We start from the raw sequence: 24252 nt of genomic DNA, 5'->3' as shown, positions 1-24252 counted from the left end.
TTAAGTATTTAACAAAAACTTTATCGACATACCTATTCCAATTAACATGTTCCAATTGCAGTGTTCAATCATGACTAGATTTCTACAAAAAGTAGACAGCGTGATTTAGGATTGTGTAGCGCCATCTCTGGACGCTTTGCTGCATTAACATATTAATTTTCTAATTAAATATATTAATTTTCTAATAAGATATTTTCCACTACAGCGTTGAAACAAGAACGAGCCCCGCCAATGAGGGGCATGGGCCCCCACCCAGCGCTGCGAGAGCGCGGCCGTGCGATCCCCCCGGGGCCCCCGGGACCCCCGCCCCCGCCGGCGAGGCCCGTGGTCCTACCCCCCCACGTCAGGGTACGCTCCCCCCTCTCTGTATACTACGAGGTCGAACAGGTCAGTCAGTGTGTGAGTGTGGTGCTCGCGTGCGTGGAATGGCCAGGTAGGTGGTCTGTGGGGGTCTAAGGATGTAGATTGTGAGGATGGTAGGTGTTTTATGAAATTACAGTACCACAGGAGTACGTGAAGTCTACCAAGCAGCTCATTGACATTTTTAATGGGACAATACTGAGATCGACAATAAAGGCGTTACCGCTCTTGACAATATGGTACTTATAGGTAGGGTACGGCTTTGCCTATGGTTAAGGGCGCTTTCAAATTAGATGATTTATTTGGACTGCTGTCGGAAGACTGCACGACTGTTGCCGTACGGTACATGTACTGTTGTTTTCCTGTACGATTATAATACGTGTAGCAATCGTCATGCTATCGTCCTGCTAACAGACGTGCGAGGGCTGTTCCCGCACGTTCTCGCGTAGAGTTATTTGGTATGTAAAACTACGGTCGTTCTGTCATGGGATAGCAGTCCGAAAGCGTCTTAAGAGGAAAGTTTACGTGTGTCTATTTATTCTTGTTTTTAACCTCAGAACATAGGAGTCTAAGATATATATTTCGTATTTTTCGGCTATATATGTCGAGTGAATATAAAAATAATCTTAGGGGCTATTCACACTACACAGAAATTCGTGCAGTATACTGCAGTGTTGCAGAATATTCATAACGGAATAATTTCAATGAATATTCAGCATCATTCATGATGGAATAATCCTTGCTCCTTAGACCTCCATCAGACTGTTAGTACTATAATTGAAGCGGCTTCGCTGTGGACGCCTAACATTACAGCTCTAACCAGTAAGTATGGTAGATAGAGGTTTCAATAAATAATTATATGTATGTGTAAGTCGTGTTTTAATTGTGCTTCCTAGAATAACTTAGTATGCGAGTATGTAAAAGCGAATAATTTATATACAGTTAAGCTTAAGGCGTGGTTATACCGCGATTGGGGTTCGATTCCCGGAAGTGACGTTTATAACAGGTATAATCTGTACCTAGTTTTTCATAAATAAAGTGACAGAAATTTCAAAAGTTTTTTTTTAATAATTTGACATTATAGTATAAGGCTATTGAGTTATACATACTTAACAACATGGACTTCAAAATAAAATGATATAAGAAGACGAGCTTTGTTAACAATTATACTTGGATTAATATTATTAAATACTATAAGGATAAAAGGATCAGCTATTATAATACATAGCTATAACCAACGTTGAAAGTAATGATCATAATATTGGACTTTTTATTTAACGCTTATAAGGGGAATATATGAAAAAAACACAATATAGTTCATCCTGTATATTTGAGTATATTTTTACACTCGTATGTGGATCCCACGCTCGGGCCCACTGGTAAATATAAACACATGTGCATGTTTTGTTGACCTTATTGTTAATAGCTGGAGACTGGAGACGTTGGTAAAATTAGCCTCAATCCATCTGTAAACATGTTAAAATGGTAAATACTTTCAATGTTTAAAATGTGCAGAATACGCAAAAGCTTGTGTAAAAATAAAGCGTATCTTGTAATGAATGTAATTTTGACATTAAATAGCATATGTACTGAACATTAAGGACTTTTTAATATTTGTAGGGTGACGGAAAGTTTGGTTCGACCAGAGTGGTACCATTGCCACACCAGTAGGTGTGTAGAAGTATTTAAAGTGAATTCTACGTTTCGTTAGAAGGGCGTGGATGCTGGTTGACTTACATATCAGGCGACTATCTTAGTTCTCAAGAGTAACGACTCATTTGACCAGCATTAGGTAGAACCACAGGTCGATATGAAGCTAATAGGTCTCCCTGGGCGGCAGTGGCTACTTACCATAAAGTGGATTGCATGCTCATTTGCTATTAAAAGAGACTTGCACGAACAGTTCCTACGGACCATGTCAGAACTCTAAGAGGGTTGATTACTGGTAGCATTACTCGAATTTCGCATAAATAAAATATACGAAAAATAAAAATATCTACGTAAATCATTTTGTCCAACATATCAACTTCAGTTATGGGCTAAAATCATTACGAAAGTAAATCACATAACTAAGAGTCACAAGTAAAAATCTTTCTCGTCCAAACCTCAAACAAGTTTGACACAGTGACGAACCGTAGGCAATTCGGCATTGTATGGGCATCACATCTCAAACAATAACGTGTAGGTACGTATGTTACGTACCGAGCGGAGCGATTTTTAAATAAAATGTGGCGACGCGGGCGGGAGATGGCGTCCTCGTGGGTTGTGGTGTGGGTTAAAAGCGTAAAGCGATTTTTTTCTATAATATTAAAGTAGGGCATGAGTTTGCAGTCCATGCCGCATACAGCTATGATCTGTAATCAACCACAGATAAAATTAGATTCCTAACACTACTATTATTAGGCAGAAATAGGTCAAATCACAAAACATCCTACCTCCTTTATATTTATATGATTTACATAGATGAAACAATGTGCTTGTTATAGTGTAACATGAAAGTGGACGAACCTTTAGTAATAGTCGTCGTTGTATGTGTTTTGTTGTCATATTAATGTTGCAGGAAATAGGCGTGCAGTCCATCTTCTGTTAAGATTTCAAATCCAATTTCGAAGACGCTTTCGCAGTTGAAATGAATCTGAAATGTTTTTATGCATTAGAAGGACATATATGTGAATTTGAAAAATTCAATAATTCTTGAAGGCGTGCTTGGTTCGCTATAAGTTTTTGGAGTTTACTCCTTAAGAAACGATTTGAGTTATAAGGCCCGGTACGGAAATTTTATGAGGAGTAAAATCAAGTGTAACACGAAATTAATGAATGAATATTAGCAAAATAAGTTTTTAACATAAAGAGGCTTTTGTAAGTTACCTATATATTAATTTAACTTATAAAAATGGATGCATTATTGATCAGCACCATCTATCAACGATAAACGGGCAAAATCAAAACAGTATTATTTAATATTTATTACAGAATTATTGCTAATGAATTATGTTCAAAATAAGTTATATAAAATTAGCAATACGTTTTAAATGAATTCTAGAATTATAAAACATCCAGAAACAATCCAAATTACATATAATAACATGTTTATTGAGTCTCATATAAATTTCATCCGTAAATTGCAACAAGGATATTTTATAGATGGCAAAGAAATTATAATTATTAAGTTTTAAGTTATAAAACGTTTAACATTGTTTTAAATATAAATAATTATATTATATTAAAATTTACTTTAATATAAACAATTATATTAAGTGACCATTATAATATTTGGAACCAAAATACATAGATTGATAAACTTGCAAACTTACAATTTATAAAACTTGCCACTAGATGGCGCTATTTTATATTATTTTGTAACATACTTTATGTAATACGCATTATTGAAGTAATATAAATAATCCGAATAATTACAGATATATGTTTGTTTCTCTTATCATTTTAGCAGATGCGTTCATTTACCTACCCTTTTTTCTATTCGATATATATCATAATTATCATTCGTAAGGAGTAAACTCCAATCGTGCGTCGTAGCTGACACACACACACTTTTTTTTATTTTTTTTTTATAAAATAAGAGTAGCAGACGAGCATGCAGTCCACCTGATGGTAAGTAGCTACTGCCGCCCATGGACATCTGTAATCAACCCCAGATAGGATTAGATATTCCTACCTGAGGTCGTCCACAGATGCGCCGCTACCCCTGGGGACTAAGCTGGAACGCCTCGGAAAAGTTTGTGTTTTTATACTGTAAGATTATTAATGTAAAGTTAGTGAACACAGCATTGCATATAATAAATGTGTATAATAAATCGCTACCCGCTCGTGCCTTGGGCAGCGGTGTGTCAAAAGAATCCACTGTTACGCGCATGATGTCATACCTACTCATTATTTTTGGACTTCAATGGTCTCGGGCGTGCATGTGTGCGGCGTGTCACTCATGTACATGATGACATGACGGTAGTGTGAGGTTACTTTAGAAATTTTGACAGAACAAGACCATGTTGGTAATAGTTTGCTGTTATTGTTCACTGGCTTTTAGAATACTTAATATCGTATAATCACAGTATAAGGATATACAGTATTTTATCTTCATACAAACGCACGAAACGCAAGCCACGCCCACTCGCCTCGAGGTAAGTAAACACTCGGTACACGCAGTGTCGTGAATGTGCCACGGTGACGAGCGGGTGATGTGACGGTTTTGTAAGATATTTTGTTGTTTCAAGAATAATATGGCGAAGAAAAGTTATAGATTATATTGTGTTGTTTTTGGTTGCTTCAATTCGTCAATAACACATCCAGATATAACATTTTTTAAACTGCCTGGAAACTCCGAAAGGTACGACAATTACAATGATTTTTATGTTAATACTAGATACTTAATCTACTAGGTACTACTACTACTAAATTAGATTAGTTTTTAATTAATACAATTTGATATTTTAAAAAAATACGTATGATTGTTGTAATTTTGGTTCAGTAGACAGGTGTCAGAGCTTGTTATTTGAGGTTATCCCTCTTCTGAATTAATAGAATAAAACTATTTCTTCGACCAATTTACAACTTTTATTATTCCCGCGCAAAATAAAACTCGAAACTGTTGATAAACGAAGGGCTTGCTTGCACAACGCACGCGTCGTATTTATTCGTCGTCGCGCGGCGCAACAAAGGCTGAGGGCGTGGCTTAGCGGCCTTTCGGCACCCGTTTGTTCGCGCGATATGCCGCCGAGGGACTATTCTGAATGAGGTAATATAAATATTAGAAAATGAGAATTGATCTTAATTTATTTAGATCAATATTTTATTATTGTTGTAAGTATTATTTTAAGATCGTCAAAAATAAGAAACTACCATTTGAAAGGTATTTTCTTGATAGGTCAACACCTTTGTTTACATTTTGGACACCCAATTATGAATCGGAGTATAGATTATAATTAGAGATGCGCCGAATATTCGTTTGGTATTCGGTTTTCGGCGTATTCGGCATCTTTTTTGGTATTTGTATTCGGCCGAATTATTCGGTTTTGGTGCCGAATATATTCGGTTCGAGTAGGTATGTCTACTTTCGTGTATACACGACACGGTACATAACTAAAACACAAAACTTCTTATGTAAGATTTATGTTATATTTTAAGTCAAAGAAATCCTATGATAATTTAATAACATAAAGCAATTAAACTTCAAATCAACATTTATTTTTAAACCTTAAAAGAACATATTTATTACTTACGAGCTGTGCCCCGCGGTTTCACCCGCGTTAAAAGTATAAATACTCTGAAGTTTTCATGGGATTTAACTTTTTTGCGCTTATCCCTAATTCTTTTTCCAAAATTAATGTAGCCTATGTTACTGTCTATAACATCAGCTAATTGCCAGTGAAAGTCCCATCAAAATCAGTACAGCCATTTTAAAGATTAGCCGGAACAAACCAAATTTGAAATATATTTTTTTTTTTCGTTATAAGTACCGTATGTACCGTATATTTTATATTTTCCTTTTATGTTATATGGTCTTAGTAAAATGTTGTTATTTTGACATTACAAACAGACACTTAAATTTTAATTATTTGTATAGATTCTAAAGTTAGTATAGTTAACATTTATTTTAAACCTCAAATCAGTATTTCTTTTTACAACTTAAATCAAAGTTTTAATGAACACAGGTAACTGGCAAATTGACAATAATGGACACTATAAAAGAAATATTAGAACCTGTTTACGCGGCAAAACAATGAATTGGTAAACCGAATCATTCGGCCGAATATCCAGTTCGGTGAAAGTTAAACCGAATAATATTCGGTATTCGGTTATTCGGTGAAACCACTATTCGGCGCATCTCTAATTAAAATTATTATTAAATATTGTATTAAATATTTAAACTAAATTTTGCATAATTTATGTTAATTTATAAGCTATCATGTCGAACATATTTCATATTTTATTGTTGTAACTGTCAAGTACCCAATTATAAGAATAGTTTTTATTACGTAATATATACATATTAAAAAACATAACATGCATTTTCATTCAACACTTTCTATATAATTAACTATAGCATTCATTTGTATAAATAAAAAAATACAACATTTACAATCAAAAAATTAAAAAGACAGTCAAGTATGCAGATGTAATTAAAAAACTGTAGGCAGGCAGCCCTAACGCGTTACCGTGCCCAGCGCAACCGTAGGTATCTAATTCAAGGACAGGGCCGAGTTAAATTACTGTATATCCTTATACTGTGGTATAATATACTCAAGATGTAACTAAATTCTGAAATTTAAATCGAAATTATTTATTATGTGGGAAACTCGCCCTAAAAAACAAATTTTATGTGTAGTAACATTTTTATGTTATTATATGTATAAACACTTACATATATACATATTATATACACATACATATTTATGTAATATGTATGTATGTAAGTGCATGCAGTACGTGTAAATGGGTACATACATACGCACATTGCAGTCACAGCGACACATTTCTACAGACACACATATAATATACTTGTATTATATAGTATGACGTTTATCGACTTAAACTTTTCAATACAGTCACATAAGAGTTTGATTGATGAATTTTAATAAAGAAAAACAAAACAAAGATTTTTAATATTTTAAAATCTCACGATTGTGCAGAAATCGTGTATACTTTAAAATAGTAAAATTAGTCTATTACATCTTTCAGCAAATAGAAACATAAGAGCCATCCTGTTCACAAAATATAGGTACATAAATGTGAAAAGAAAATTTGTGGAAAAAAATAACAATCATAATCAATATAGTTATTTAAAGCGTCTGTTAATTGTGCATTGAAATTAGGCGATCCTATAACTTTCAATGTATATGTTACTCATTTCCTTGTGACCAGGGAAATAATAGTTTCCAAACATCATCGTCAACCCATTACTGTTCCACTGCTGGGCACGGGTCTCCTCTCAGAATGAGAAGGATTAGCAATAGTCTACCGCGCTGGACAAGTGCGTATTAGACTTCACATACCTTTGAGATTTTTTTTATAAATCTCTCAGGTATGCAAGTTTCCTCGCGATGTTTTCCTTCATTACGGTACGTTCCAAACATTACGTAGAAAATATGACAACTTTCGTTATGATGACGCTGTTCCTGTGAAAAACTTTTTTCACGCTTCCACCGGCCACAAGGAGGCTTCTACCGCGCGCTAATGAGTGCTGTTACTACTCGGCATTGTATTCTAGTGTGTAATTGTATGTCTGTCTGTCCGTCTATTATTCAGGACATTCCTTTGTAAGCTGCACTTGTAATAAGAACGTATGAAGACGTGTAATTACTGTTTTAGGTTACTTAAGATTCTTCTGTGAATATAAATTTTATTTTAGATTTATAGCAGAATATAAACGAAACTTTTTAAACCATTTATTTGAAAAAATCTAGTTTTTGTAGGCAATGCATAATTTAAAAGAAGTATGTATTGTATAATTTAAAAAAATCAAAAGTTAATCAAAATTACAAGTATCAAGATACTGCAGTGCAAGTATTTAGAGTACAAATATTCTTGGATTGTTGAGGATTTTATAATGTACCTACATATCTGGAAAACCGTAAATCTACATTGCAGACCAGCAAATTGATCTTTGGAAGATTATATCGTGGTGGGTATATGTCACATATGTCTGTGGCGCCCACCACGGAACAATAAAACCTAGGTGCCCACAAGTAAATAAAAACATTCAAAATATTCAGTTGAAAGTTTGCCCCGGGAACCAATGCCTATAGCAGATTCAGTGTTTTGCGAATCATAATTGAACATATTGGCCAAATTAATGCCCTATCATTATTTAATCTATAGGCGATAAAGTTCTCAACACTTTACTGGCAGAGGTTCAAACTTCAAAGCTATCTATATCGATATAGCGGGCTAAGGTTTAAGGCCATTAGGCGTTATTCTGTTGCGTAGATGTAAGATGCGTAGATTATAACATCGGGTGGCACTGTGGGAGCATTTGGATTTGAAGAGTCAAAGGTAGGAGGGCTCAGTGGATCGCCTTGGGCTAGACCTCTCTTGCCGTGGGTTGGACAACGTACGGTTTGCCGTTTTGAGAGACGAATGTTTGCGAGTTAGAGCTTACCTTCGTTAATCGTGTTGTCAAGTGCGGGTTCATATCGCCAGACAACCTGAGAACTTAAGAGAGAAAATTTATTCATATAGCTTCTTATTCTTCTAGGACTCGAACCAGGTTAATCTTTTATGTTGCTTTTGATGGTTCGATTTTAGAGGACTAGAGGCACCACTGCTACGTCTATTTTGCCCTTTAAAAGTAGTAGCAAACGTTATTGAATTGTAGCCTGGAAAGTGTGCAAACACTTTATGAGAGCTACGAGGCATTCCATCTTAATTCAGCAACTTATCTGCGTCCTACTTAATATAAAGCTTCTGTCTTATTTTGGGTTAAATTTTATAGATATCTATACGGTAGTAACCATTTACTATTAAGGAGACTACAACGAATTCCAACATAGTCTTCAGGCGTAGCAGCGTGTGTTACCGTGGCTTTGACTCCGATGTTGCAATGTGTGTGCTGCTTTTATAATAAAATAACATGTTGATTAGACTCCACAGTATAAGGATATATATCCTTATACTGTGATATAAGACTCTAAGGCGGATAAAGAAAGAAAAGAAAGAAAGAAAGAAATATTTATTTGCAAATAATACTACAACATTATATGGCATAATTACGGCATTATAAGACTATTACGGCTGAAATTCATATCATTGATGGGTTTGTTTTGCATGTGTGGTATGGGAGTGAGTGTCTGTGCGGGGTGCGCGAGAGTGTCGCCGCTATTTCTGCACCGTGTCTAGGCCGAGCTATGTGGGTCGTTACCAATGCCAGCCGCTTGTTTTGTTTATCTGTGCCCCTTTGCACTAGTCGGATATCCGCGAGGAATGTGGTGTGTGAGATAAGATGCAACATAGTGGGTGCTAATTGCGTCATAGCTTCATTACCTAAGTACACGTTGCCTCGCTGGAGTCACCTATGGCAAGTGTTAGAAATACAGAAAATTACAGTCATATGGGGTCAGATTCTGATGTCTGCCGAGTCCAGTGTTTCCCAAACGGGCATTGTACTCCCTTGTGGGCGTAGGACATTGTTTTCACATTATATGGGAGCTAGAAAATAGTTCATTCTCAAAGTTGGCGATAAAGTGGTGGTCGAAATTCTCTGGCCCTGTTGGCCCTCCTGGACGGAGGTCGAATCCGAAATCGCCTATGGTAGACCAGCAAGGTGTTCGCTGTACCAGTCGCATCGACAACAGTAATCACCATAATAAACGAATTTGATTTGATGTGATTTGAGCAATCTTAGAAAAAACATCATTACTTATTCCGTCGCCTTCATCGCCTTTTAACATCCCACTTCTTACTATTTCTCTAAGTTGTACCTAATAGAAACAGAAAAATAAAACAGCCTACTAATTATCAATGAGTCAGTAAAGTATCTGTCTGTATATAAGTATGTGTACAATCTATGAAGTCTGCCTACAAGGTGATGACACACGCAAAACAAAGCCGCGCTGTTTCGACACCAGGCGGCGCCTACACGGCGAACTCTTTGAAGGGAATCAATTACTGCTACCAAAGGAACTTATGGTCTTGAATTGAAAATTAAGAAATAGACGGTATTTAATAAATAAGAACACTTGAGTTAATTCATACTGAGTGCAACCTTTCTTATATCCTACCGCTGGGTACGAGTCGATCCCTTACAACTAGAGGAGGCCTGAATAGTAAGGCGTGCGGATTAGTGGTCAGTTCTTATCGGATGTTTTCAAACCATCTGTAAGTCCTTTAACAAAATTTAATGACTTCTATTAAATGATCATAATTGGTTCTATGAAACTTGCCCTTCGAAGCTCTGAACTGTTCATGAAATGCAAGAACTAGCGGTTACCTATATAACCTCCGACCGTATCCGACATTGCTAACTTTGTACTTAGATAGGTTCAGTCGTACCTACATAATTAACCTATGGTTGCGCTTGTGATGAATTTTCAGAAATTCCTTCTTAATCCCCTTCTTTGTTACATAAGGAACTATTGAGCAAAATTTGACTTGAAACACAAAATATTGTAGTCAGTCCGTCAATATCAGAGCAGTATGTAGTCTACGGATGCATTAAAATATTTATTCTTGTAAACAGTGTGTCTTCCGACGAAAATATCTTGTGGCGTATAGAAAAATATCGGTACGGATGAAAATTGCGTCAAATCCCGCGAAAACATTACGCGAGGTAACACAGACTTGCGATTTTCATATAAAAGTTGAATTCTTACGGAGATAGAGTTTATGTTGATTTCTTTTGGTTTCTTAGCTGATAAGAATAACGTATTTATGTATTCTAATGTAGTCTGATATGGAAATTTTATTAAGGTGTAACTTAAGATACAACTATTAAATTTTATTTAATTAACAGCGTTCTCTGGGGTCAACATAAACATTAAATAGTTTCACGTTTTTCAGTCTAATGAATGAGCAGCGCAAAATCTATTACTTTTTTATAGACAGTTTCAATAATATTTCGTCTCTTTTTATCCTGTAACAAATATAAAACCAGAGAAGGCGAAAGACAAAGTCTCCTACAGCAATATCTGCTACAACGGCAACTGATTACTTCCAAGATTTATAAGTAAAATTGTTTATATTATATGCCTGCTATTATGCTATTATGCCTGCGACTGTTAGTCGCAAGTCTGCGCGCTTTTCAAGCCGCAAACACAGGAAACCATCAAACGGCGTTGTCGTTAATCGCACCGCAGTATTTATAAGTTTGATTCAGTGTAGTCTCGCGACGCACGCTTATTCAGTTATCGTATGTGATTTGCGTGGACATACTCCTTGATATGACTTGCGGGAAATTCGGAAATTTAAAAATCGTTTGACAATTTTGTTATTGGTTCATTTATGTGGAAGTTTCAGTGTATAAATGTGAAGTTTTAAGTACCTCCTTTTGTTATTAATAATTCTATCAAATTAAATAATAAAAAAATATTTGCTAGGAATTTTCAAAATAATAATTAGAAAAGTTTCGTAGTGATTGATGTGGTAATAACTATTTTTGATTTTTTAACGTTACGTTAATTCATTATGGATTTATCAGATGTGTTGGACGTAAGAGATACAGAAATGGTACGTATTTAATCAATTAAATAGCAGGTCATTGAAATTTAATTATTGAGGGATGAGACTTGTATTTTAGAAGCCCTAATAGGCAAAATATAAAAATACCAAGTAATAGCATGTATGTTTTGTATATTTTGTACGTAACAATTTTTAAAAGGATACATGTTTGTAAAGGATCACGTGCTTTATATTTCAACCAAGACATTCAGAAACAGACCAAAGTTTATACCAGATACTACTTATCCAAAGAAGCTACAGAGGCTACTCTATGAATACAATATGCTATGAAGCTGTGTCGTTAAAACAAATATTTGTAATTTTCAAAAGAGCCGTTCAATAGGCCACACCAAAACTATTAGTGCTGCAAATCGAACAAACAATTATAAGAGTATGAACCCTGGATTCCGGGAATAGATAATGTGCAGGCACATCGTTTACAATTTTAAAATCGAAACGTCAGCGTTACATAAAGTTTTATTTACGATCACAGTCCCCTGGACTAGCTCTGTGCTAGACCAGGCTTTATTTCAATATAATGCGACTATGTGAATGAGGGTATGAGGTATATCTATGGATATTTGAATCAATAAGTAACTGACAGCAAGTCTCGTATTTATCACAAATAAATACAGAAGCAGATAACATGGAACCCGATTAGAGATGTCATCAACTCAAATATTGCTAATTTAGTTGCAACAAAATATGTAGCACCAACCTATAAGTTGTTTTCATATATAAAAATATTTAAAATATCAAAATATTACAATATGTCCTGTAATATTTCCAGCCGCCACCGATCCCGGGCATGCGACCGCCGCTGGGCTCCCCCGGGGGGCCGGTCCCGACCCCCAAGTCCACCATGGGCTTTGTGATGCCCGTCTACACCATATGCATCATCGTCTTCTTCGCATATACACTTAGTAAGGTAAGGCTTCCTAGTCGTCGTTGAAATCTCCTTTAAAAATAAAATAAACAATTTTGTACGAAAATCCTTTTCTAATTGTTTGTGCGTTACCTTTAACTGCCGTTACAGTAGAATGTGGAATCTCTCTTTTAAAGGCAGAAATAGTGGTGTCTGTGAACACCTTTTTCAATTCCACTAGAAATACTGCGACTTATATCATTCTATCAGAAATACTGACCACCTTTATTATTTGTCTAAGTGTAAGGATATCATTTTATTTCATTCTGAATTAAATACCCCGTTAAATAAAATATAAAATAAAATGTATTAATCTCTGTGTAGACTTATGAAATCACTTACAAATTGTCTGATTAAATATATGTTCCTTAATCTTTTACCGTATGTTATTATGCAATATACATACTTTAATATGAACAACGGTGCATTCGCCAAATTTAAGTCATTAAGTTCTTATAGCATTCAAATCAAATCTAGACGGTTTATTCAAAATAGGTTATTTACGGAGCTCTTTTTGAATTTCAATACATTTACCGCCACTTCACAAGGTGTTCCGTTATGGAGAAGAAGCGGCGAAACAAACTCCATAACACAAATCTTTTAAAAAATATGTTTTGTTTATCATAATTATGTTGCTCTAGATAATGTTCAGACGCACGGCCGTCCCCTACGATCCGGTCGCTCCCGACCCTCAGTTCCGCAGACGAGTGTTCAGGGATGACTCCAGGTCCTCACCAGACAAGCTGGGTAAGCTCTTATCAAATATCTTTTACGTAAGGTAAAAGATAAAATAAAATATAAAAATAAAAAAGTCCTTTGTAAAATATAAAAAAAGTCTTCAATATTTCTATACCCTTTTTAATCGACTTCCCAAAGGAAGAGAGGTTATCTATTCATCGGGTATCTTGTATCGGTATTTTGTATGTATGTGCAGTAATTTTTTGTAACACTCGTTATTTTGAGGACACTCTTATGTACTAACCTAAGATTAGTCAAAATTATAATGATTTCGCAAATAACTAGAATAAATGATACCACTAGTATTTTCGAAAGATATTTTATTTGGTTGTTATCTGAATCGTTCGTAATTGAAGAATTGATCGTAGAAATTGTGTAAAATATATTCTATTGTATAAAAATTGTTTGTTAAGACATTACCGTCATAAAATAGAGAACTAAATAAACGTTATGTTAAAAATTCTCATATTGAACAGTGTATAGATACAGGTACTTGTCGTTTCACAATATCCACTAAGTACATAGAATACACATGCAATACACTTCTCTGCCATATTAATTAATATAATTTCTATTAGAAAAAGTAATGTGCGTGCTAAAAATTCAATTTTATATATTACTCGAGTTTCAGTTGAAATCGGTCATAGGTCCCAGGGGACTAAATTGGAATGGCTTGCGTCACTGGTCTGTTACTCTTTACATTATAATATTCACAACAACAACATCTTTAAAAAATATATTTAAAATTTAAATCTGGCCAACCAACAAATTATCGTCAAAAATTGTTAATGTTATTTATGAAATTGAATTACATTAAAAAGCGAATCATATTTTTAACCGTTTCATTGAAGCAAATTATTTTTTAACGAACTTCCAAATAATTGAAAATTTGATGAACGTGACATCCAAATATGTTGCGCGTATTCTGAGATTTGTTACTTAACTTCCTATGTCTTTAAGATCATAGGATCTAAGAGTATAAATTAAAGGGAAAATATATTTTTTAATATTAAATACTTTGTGAAAATGCATCCTTTTTTAGGGTATTTTTAATAAACGCAATTTAAAAAGTAGATTATAGTATTTTTAATGTTGTTTTACTCTTGCATGCAGGCAAGAAAGAGGCGGACACAAGTAAGTATACGGAAATAATATGAAACATATTTTACCTAGTTATATGGAGTAGTTATAAGGAAAAAAATACTCGTTGGTAATAGTAAATTGTTTCCGTTAATTACGTTTACACCATGTGCGCGGTAGATAAAAATATTGATTAAATATGAAAGGTATTTAATATAATATTTTTATAACGTTCTGATAAGATGTATGCAGTTACTAATTAGTAGCTAAAAATAAAAGTAATGTAAGTTTTATTTTAGAATAAAAAATTTGTGCATTCCAAAATAAAATTAAGAAGTACTTAGTTAATTATTTAATTAATGTGATAATTTGAAATAATTGTGTAGTTTAAAAATGGGCAATAAACTATAATCAAATTTAATCTTACGATACTATGAAGACGATTGGACATATTAAATTGAAACAAAATATATTTGGGAAATAAGTTTTGAATAAATCGATCTTTAAATATCACACGTTGAAGATGAAACACTTAATGAATACGAAGTTAGATTAAAGCTAGTTGATAAAATAGTAACTATTAATATGAAATTAATAAAATTGTGAGTAGACTAAACTGATCTAAACCGAAATAAACTTATGCATCACACTGCCGTACATGAAACTCATAACAAATTCAAATATGTAATTCGACAAGGATATAATAAAGGAATCGAAGCTTGATATTTTTATTGAGAATATAAGAGCCCGGTGTCTAATTCATATAATACGCCTAGCATATACCGGACACCAGAATTCATCACAAGACTCAAAAATTTCGGGACAATTTTGACGGGAAAATTGCGGAAGACGTACTCTGATCACCCTAGGTTCAACACTATAAATCAGCGGTACACATAAAGTCACAAGCAATGGGTGTTGTCCAGGGGACGCGGAGCTCGCGGCTCTGCGCGCCCGGCTCGCGGAGACCGAGCGCGCGATGCAAAGGATCGTGGGCCAGCTGGCGAGACGAGACGCGGTACACAATGATGAACTGGCTCTGAAACTGTTTGGAAATTTACAATTAACAGAACTAGCTGATAATTAAACTACCCTTTGATCTGTAGAGGGTTACTCACGCGAAGATGATGGAGACGACTAAATACTGGAAAAGAGCTTTTTAAAGTTTAATGGTTGAAATAGTTTTCTGAAATATTATTTGGAACAGATTTTTGAAAGTCATGTAGCTTATGAGTACATATTTCGAGATCATATAGGAATATATGAACATATCACGAGTGCTGGCTCGAAATAAGTTCTTAGGTCGTTAAATTTGAAATAAGGTTAATAATTTCGCTCGTGATATCATTGGACTGATTTCCAAACGGTTTCAACACATCTCTTTCTCTACGCTTTGTTATGAATATTAAGTTGTTGTTCATGAAATTATGTTTATCATAATATATATTTTGCTTTTCTCTTTGATAGTTAAAGATGTAGATAGAGAGATGCAGTTCAGTTCAACACTTCCAGAAATATCGTATTTAAAAGCGTGTTAAATCCATAGTTGTATTAAAACAATGGCTTGTGGCATGGTGACGGTTGTGCCCTTTTATTTCCAAGACGTAAAGTGTATCTGCACGCAACCAAAATGAATGCTTTGGATAATTTTATTGTGGGTTTTATCGTATTAGTCTTAGCATTGTTTTATTATTGTGTTGCGTTGTCATTTGTACCTTTTGGAGTGGATTACGTGTTACGATACTGAATAATATAACTAATGTTTTGAAATAATAAATGTATAAAAATAATTCTAATATAAACGATAGTACCCTTAAAACAATCGGAATGAAGTTCTAAAACTATATATATATATATATATATATATTAAGGAATTCAAGCTTATGATAATGATTTTAATGAAACACGTGAAACATTAGTCATGATGTCAAATATTAATGTCGGTAGAAATTAGGTGAATAAAATAATGCAAGTTTATGTTGTAAGTAACTTTAGAAACACAATAATGATAAAAGACAAATACGTATAAGGATCACCGATAAGCAATATTATTATGACGATTTAAATTAGTTATAAAGAGATTCTCAATTATTAACCATTAGAGATTCTTAATTAGTAGCTAATGATAATCTGAAGCCAAATAATAATCGATGTAGCTAATAGAATGTATCATCGGAACACAGTGCCGATGATGTAAATTATAATATGCGTTAACTAACAGAAAGTTGGCCGCGGTCCAAGGGTGCAACAACGTCTGACGGAGCTATTTCAGACGCGTCCTTCGAAAATTTTCTTGGTTGTTTATTTTTAACCGAATCTTACTTTCGTTTAAGTTTTTATTGATAGCATTATGAATTAATATGGAACTTGATTTGTGTATGATCAGGAACAATTGTGATTTTTATTGTAACTAATGGAAATAGGAACGCACATACAAATAATGATTATGATTAGTTTCGTATCGAATGTATTGATTAGACTAACATAGGAACTTCTAAAAACTTATTTATCAATGTATTACTTCGAAAGATGATAGATACTAAAGTAACTAAATCTAATATAAATATAAATTGATACGATTGATGAGATTGTATTATGTTAACAGATTTATGTGTAATTTTGTGATTATTAAACCCTATCCCAAATTTTATGTATTCACGAGGGTTATGTTCCTAGTAAATTATAACTCTTTTACTCTTTCAACGAATCGAACCCTATTTTACATTTAATGTTGATATGATGGATTAATATTAAACTTATCGACGACAGTTGTCACGGCCATATCTGGCCTGGTAGCGGAGGTCCAACAACAGATGGAGGCGAGCTACGCACAAAACCAGCAACGACAGGTCACTGCATGAAATGCCGACATTTTGAGTTTTTTTGTTTCCTTTCTTTTCCCCCTTCTGTATCATCTATGTAACCACCCATTGTATTAAATACCGCTACATCTGTTTTATTTGTATATCGTTCTATGTTATCATTCTTTGCCACATTTGTTATTGTAATATGATTATTTATTTTCTTCCCATTATGTTTGCCTTTCCTATTTTTATGTGTTTTGTTTGCCGCGAGTATTAGTAGATTATATGTACCTATATATCTATTTACGTAATACTGAACATCTGTTTCGAATAAATTATCGAGAGCACTCATAAGATTTAGAACAAACAATGATATCTTAAACAACCGGACTCTATTTATACTTTACAATTTGCTTTTACAATCTTATTCACTCTCAGGTGCTGACATTGTAATGAGAATCTTTAGCTAATCAATCGAATACTTAACATCACGAAAGGTTGTAAAATTTGTAGTCGAATGCCAAAACACGAGTACGGAATATTTGGCACGGCTCGGTAATCTGAAATTAAACGGAATGCGCCATAATATCGCTGGCATGTAAACTTTCTCAAGTTGGACAAGTTGCGTTTTACGCAATTTGCATATGGTGTTGCTGGATTCTAAAAAATCACACTTCATTCTCGAAATTTCTACAGTACATTCGGTATATTGTTTACTTGTAATTATTATACTAAATTATATAGGATTAATTATGGTACTTAATACTTACGGATTGATATGTTATCACATTTGTGGCAAAGAATCACTTCCTGCGTTGTCCTTTAGCTCTTAAGTTCTTCATTTAGTTATTTTCTTCTTTATTGAGATGTCGTAAGAAGCTATTTTATGTCGTTTTGATATTTTTTTGCCAAATATCTTTTATTTTAGTTGTGCACGATCTGTTTTTGTTCTTCATATCCACTGCCGCCTTCGTCTGTCTGTTTGTACCAGCCATATCGTTATTAATACTAAAATATAACAATAAAAAAATAACTAAACTACAATAACCACCATAAAATATTAAAATAAAAATATTTCCTAAATAGATCTTTTTAGCTTGTTTTTGACTAGCTTGGCACGTTTTAGTTTCGGCTTTAGAGTAAACTTTAAATAGTTAATCTTGATGTTGATATATAAATTAATGTTGTGGGAGCATTGACGTAGTGTAGTCTTAGATTGTTTTTTTTTTTATATTATTGAGTTTTTTTTTTAAATAGGTAGATGGTACTTTCTAGAGCTATGTACGTAGTAGTATCAAATTAAATTCTGCTAGCTTTTGATGTTTGACAGTAAACTTTGATTTTTAAATTGAGTGGATTTTTGTTTTGTATTAAGAAAAAATATTAAAACAAACTTAGAATTGTTGAATGTATCCAATAATTATGTATTTTCAAAGTCATAATAGTGTATGTTAGTAAATAAACCTTGTGATTTAAATTACAGGATGTGCAGGATAATGCTCGCCCTTACACCAATGGTACAATTCTATTAAACACTGGTCCTGTTCAGATCGTTGCTAGCGAGTACAAGGAATCCAAGGAAAAAACGCCAGAGCCTGTCAACGAGCAAGAAGCTACGCCTGAACCGAATGAAGCAGAACCTACTAAGGTAGCTAAAGAACCCCTCGAGCCTGTAGAGGCCTCAGAACCTGCCGTAGAACCGAAAGAATCATCTCCAGATGTTAGAGAACCTTCTCCTGAGCCTGCACTGACCCTAGACCAGACGGAAGCCGCACCTGAAACTGTGGTAGTTACTGAATCCATTCCTGACCTTCCACTGACCCAAGATCAAAATGAACCTATCCCAGAACCTTTAGAAACCATACCCAAATCGGAGGTAGTAAAAGAACCCAGTCCTGACACCGTTGAACAACTTCCTGAAATATCGCAGGAGGAGAGACTAAAAGAGTCCATCACAAACGAATCCTTACTAACTTCAGAAGTTAAAGATTATATTCCTGAACCAAAAGAACTTACACCAGAAGGTGAGATAGCAAAAGAATCCACTCCTGAGCCTGATCAGCTCTCAGAAAAACCTAGTACGCCCAAATATTCCAGTTACACTGCACAAATCTTAGATTCATCAGACCAGGTTGAACCTATCTGTGGAATCCTAGAAACTGTCCCTCAGCCAACAGAACCTATCTCTGAACTCAAAGAATCAGCTATTGAAACAAATAAACTTGTACATGAATTAGAAGGTTCTACCCCTATACCAGAAGATGCCACCCCTGAACCAAAAGAACCAACTCCTGTACCAATAGAATCCGTCCCTGAATCAAAAGAATCCACTCCAGAACCAAAAGAACTTACACCTGAACTAAAAGAACTCACCCCTGAACCAATAGAACTGACTCCTGACACAAAAGAACTTACTCCTGAAACAAATAAACCTGTTTCTAAATCCGAAGAACCCATTCCTGACACAAAAGAATCTTTACTTGATTCTGAAGAATTTGAATTAAGAGATAGTACTCCAGATAGTAAGCAATCCTCTCCTGAATGTGACCTAGTAAAATCGGAATCCAAAGAAACTACCACAGATGTCAAAGAAATCACCCCAGATACCAAAGACCCAATCCCAGATACCATAGAACCAATTTCAGATACCAAAGAATCAATCCCAGATCACAAAGACCCTACACAAAAACACCCATCGTCAGAACTCACAGAATCTTCACAGGAACTAGATGCACCGGTAGTAGAAAGTAGACCACAACCAAGTTTAGAGACCTCAGGACTAAAGGAACCTACTCCACAGTCGAAAGAACCCTCGCCGGAGCCAAAACTTACAACAGAACCTGAAAATAGCCAAACTAATCTAGTTGAAGACTCATCCGTACCAGAAGAAACTTTAATAGACCTCAATGAAGCCATAGCAGATGTTAAAACACAAAAAGAAGACGACGAAGAACTTGTAAATCTAAAAGAAGAGAAAGAAATAAGTTCAGAAGACATTGAAATAGTCACTGATAAGGAAAATGAACTTATTAAAGTATTTGAAGGCACAGAAGCAAAAGATGATTCTCATAAAAAAGCAACGGAGAAGTTCTTGGATGAACAGAGATTTGTACTGGTATCCAAGCCAGATGTTACTGAGGAAAGTAAGAACGCAGGTTTCCCTGAAGAAGATTTAGAGGAGGAGGAAATTGAAAATGCTGCCGTTAAAGTAAGTTTCACATTTTCATATCATTGATTTAAATTTTTAATGAAATTGGGAAAATTGAAATAATATGCGTTTTTTAATATGAAATATTTAATTAATACTTCTTATATACAAAGGTACTGTGAAATATAAGTATTTTTCAACTGTTGGCGAAGAAATTTGTGATTATTTTTTGCAACAATAGTCCCATGGAGCTACAACCTCTTAGTAAGATATGAGGAGATCTGATTTGGAATAGAAGGTGAAACAATTCTACGCATTTAGCGCAAATTTTCATTTTATGTTCATCACCAGCCAAATAATTTCCATTGTCTCAACAAACTCCATTCTATGTTTAAACTTAACATAGTATGTAATTTTTATGGCTCCATTCTTATCATTCTCAACAATGTTTATGTTCAGTTCAGTGTTGTTATGTGGTATCAGCCATATCTATATTGATATTATTCAATATGTAATTCGTTTTATATTATCTTACTCTCCCTCAACTAAAAGTTACTCTTGAATTCGAAGAACATCTGAACATTTATTTATAATGATATTCTCCATTTTACATTATTCAATTGTCCACGAACGTCCATAAATAATTTTTGTTTTTTACCCTCTCGAAATCAATATTTTCTTCACTCCATATTATGTTTCTCCATATTTTGTCCACAATGTCAATGTATGACTTGTTTTAATTCGATTACACATTCTTCAGTCATGGAATCAGAAATGTGCGATGTAACTCAAATACATATTAATTTATGTGAAGCCCTAGTTTTTTAATTGTATTAAGTAATGAAGACATTAAATCGTACATAATTTAGATATACAGAGTATTTGTGTTATATTATGTTTAAGCGTGATTGAATTTAAATGCAGAAGTCTGGCTTAATTTCCTCGTCAAAGTAAAGTTCAACTCAAAAATTTTCAAAGGAAACTAGTGACATTAATGTGTACGAAAATGCCCTAAGTATCTCGTTCATAGAGTGCCTATAAGCGTGATATCAAACAGCGATTTTGGTAGATCGTTATAATTAAAAAGATCTCTTTAAATGTAAATTAACGAAAACCAAGAGGTGCCATAATAAGCGTTAATAGACTATCAATTTTGTGTCGTCTTTCCCACCGCACGACATAGATTAGTATAGTCAATGTTAATCGTGTGGGTGGTGCAGGTGGTGGGCATGGAGCTGACGGCGCACCCGGCGGACGGCGGCGCGTGGCCGCGTGACCTGCGCCCCGCGCCGCGCGCCGCGCCCGCCCCCGCGCCGGTAACGCCCCGCTTTACTGTGCACATCGTACAGACGCTGTATGACTAACTGTAGCCCCTCAGATTGTTATATGTCTAGGTGAAAAGTTCTTGAAGGAATTTCGTGTATCACCCACTTTCAGAATTAATTACTTTCTAGCGCCCCGCGCGTTGGCAAAAATAAAAGGTTGTCCCATAATGATAATGAATGATCTTTCTCTAAAATATATTACATTCACAGATTGGCAAACGTATTTTGTGTATCGTCTACTTTCAAGATTAATTACTTTAAGCGCTCCCTAAGGTTGGCAAAAATAAAATATTTTCTTATAATAATAATCTATATCTGAAATAAATCTGCAAATTAAAGTTCACGTCCACATTCAGTCAATTTAGTAAAATCTATTATCGCCCTCTTAAGCCAACCCTATTAGCCTTGCGCTCTTTGAACTTGGTGGGAATGTGAACCAACATAGTAGCGTGACGTGGTAGTAAACTTTTATTTTTGTCATTCATCTCATTGATAACATTATTATTTAATACTTTTCACTGTAACCGTATTTAATTTAATGATTTTTGAAATTTTGACATTCTCCAAAGTATGTCATAAGTGCCTGGTTGGCTACACATTACTTCAAAAAGTAAACTATAGCTTAATTATTAAAGCCATAAAAGTTACGCAAAACGCGTAACTTTTATGGCAACTTTACATCTAGACATATAATATCTTCCTTAGAACCTCTCCTCACACTCACACACTCAAATAAGTTCTTCCTATTTTATACTTCCAACTAAACACCATTAAATACTTCACCTTTCTTATTAAATTTCAAGTTATTGATACAACTTACTAATAATTTTAATTTATTCAAATATTAAATGTATGTAACCTTGGTGTAAAATGATTGAACATCATCGCACAGTATAATGTTTAACTTGTAGATAACCGTAGTTTTAACTAAATGTAGAAATCTGTAATTTGTTTCCATTGTTTAATATCCAAAATCATTCCCTCGTGTTTGCTCAATTACAACTATTTTTTACATTATTCAAATAAATTTTCATTTTTGCACATATAGTTCCATTTAGTTTCATTTAGTACTAACTTGTATGTGTAGTTACTAATGTTTCCTGTAAAATATTCAGTAGATTATTTATCTGTATATTTCAAAGTCATAATATTCTGACTTGTTTACAATAAAAATGTTTAATTACTGTAGCGGTAATAACAATATCAAACAATTATCACTTTTCAAATATTTTTTGTTTTAAATAGTTATAATCGTGTAAACGCTAAAAAACCTTTAGTGGCTGATTTCATGTAAAACAAACAGTTATACAGATATTTTTATGCTATTATTTATTATTGAAACCATTTCGAATCTCCATAATGAGAATTGTCTAAATATTTGTATGAAAGGGGATGAATAAAATGTTAAAAATGGCGGTACAGATTTTCATGGGCAGGTGGGGGCAATAATAATTATTTTTGACCTGAATGTGGGGATACGATTGAAGTGTAAGATGTCTTAGAGTTGCAGTGGGGAAGGCGTAATAAATTATTTATACTTTTGAAAAAATTTAGACATTAGAAATTAAAACCCTTTGTTCTTCGACTCCAGCAACAACCGGTCCCATGGTATTGAGTGTACTTTAAGGGTGTGGCAAGGTAGACTCAAATGGCGTACAAACTTGTCCTCGTGTGAAGCTCAATTGTAGACGACCTCTGGCCCAATTTTATTCGAGCGGGATAAATAACCATTGACCACGCATCAAGGGAACTGGACGTTGGTCTGTAACAACGTACTTATTTTTTATACTTTTAACATAATCTTTCTCCAGCACGAGGCGGAGGAGGTGAAGTCCATATTCCTGGAGACGGAGATCCCGCAGCAGTCGCGCGTGCTGGTGGCGCAGTTCGCGCAGGACCGCGAGCAGAGCGACAAGCCCCGACCTGCTAAACACGCGCCGGTAAGTCCATGTAATGGGCAAACTTACCCTTCGTACCTACATATGTGAGGGTCAAATCTTAAGCCCGCTCCACATTCTCGCGAGAATCTCGCAACAACGCACGAGAAACGAGAATGTGGAGCCGATACGAATCGTGCTTTTCTCGCGAGATTCTTTCGAGAATGTGGAGTGGGCTTTACGACTGAATAGGCAAAAACTTTTGCATCCCAATTTTACACGGACTAAATCCAATATGGCGGACGCCTCAAGATGGCGGATCAATTATTTTTTATAAAATTTTATGATATGAAATGAAATAGTGTTCTGAAAAGAAATACTAAATGACGTTACAAAATAATCTTTTAAAAATTGTTTTAAAATATATAAGAATAAAAAATCATAAAAACGTTGGATAGCCTGATATTAAAATAGTATATTTAAATTTTCTCAAAAAAATGGAAAAACGTCATTATTTTTCAGTTGGTTGTGAGCGGCAAGATGACTCTGTCGCTGATACAAGACGCTCCTCGGGAGACACCTGAAAGAGATCCCGGTAATATATTTTATTGTTTACTATACTGACTGTTACTAGTAAATAAAATTAACTAGAAAATCATAGTCACCAAGCTATTGTCTCACTGCTGGGCATTGGTCTCTCTGAATGAGAATAATTAAGGTCATAATTAAGGGCCCTTTGAGCATATTATGTTGATGGTAAGTTATATGTATGCATAGTCATAATAATATCAAAATGAATTTATTCCTTACATTCGTCGTGATTATT

The 24252-nt window shown here is 34.5% G+C and overlaps 1 protein-coding gene across 7 annotated transcripts in view; it reads left to right on the top strand.

The window, feature by feature from the left end:
* The window catches only part of RIC-3 (RIC3 acetylcholine receptor chaperone), a 41966-nt gene that overhangs the window by 14200 nt on the left and 3514 nt on the right, over nucleotides 1-24252 (top strand). For 2 of the 7 annotated variants that reach the window (XM_073086675.1, XM_073086669.1), the window contains 9 exons: nucleotides 206-387; nucleotides 12320-12457; nucleotides 13096-13201; nucleotides 14306-14326; nucleotides 15199-15290; nucleotides 18560-20284; nucleotides 21445-21540; nucleotides 23361-23489; nucleotides 23949-24021. In XM_073086675.1, coding sequence (XP_072942776.1) covers nucleotides 206-387; nucleotides 12320-12457; nucleotides 13096-13201; nucleotides 14306-14326; nucleotides 15199-15290; nucleotides 18560-20284; nucleotides 21445-21540; nucleotides 23361-23489; nucleotides 23949-24021 — 2562 coding nt within the window. Of the gene's footprint in view, nucleotides 1-205; nucleotides 388-12319; nucleotides 12458-13095; nucleotides 13202-14305; nucleotides 14327-15198; nucleotides 15291-17041; nucleotides 17122-18559; nucleotides 20285-21444; nucleotides 21541-23360; nucleotides 23490-23948; nucleotides 24022-24252 lie in introns of all 7 variants that reach the window. The other 5 variants (XM_073086676.1, XM_073086674.1, XM_073086670.1 and 2 more) reach the window with 5 other exon arrangements.

This window comes from Epargyreus clarus, unplaced genomic scaffold (assembly GCF_041222505.1).
Source record: "Epargyreus clarus isolate Ecla_fem2 unplaced genomic scaffold, WU_Ecla_fem_2.2 ptg000024l, whole genome shotgun sequence".
Taxonomy (NCBI): domain Eukaryota; kingdom Metazoa; phylum Arthropoda; class Insecta; order Lepidoptera; family Hesperiidae; genus Epargyreus; species Epargyreus clarus.
Note: the sequence above shows the minus strand (reverse complement) of the source record. Positions and strands in the feature narration are given on the sequence as shown.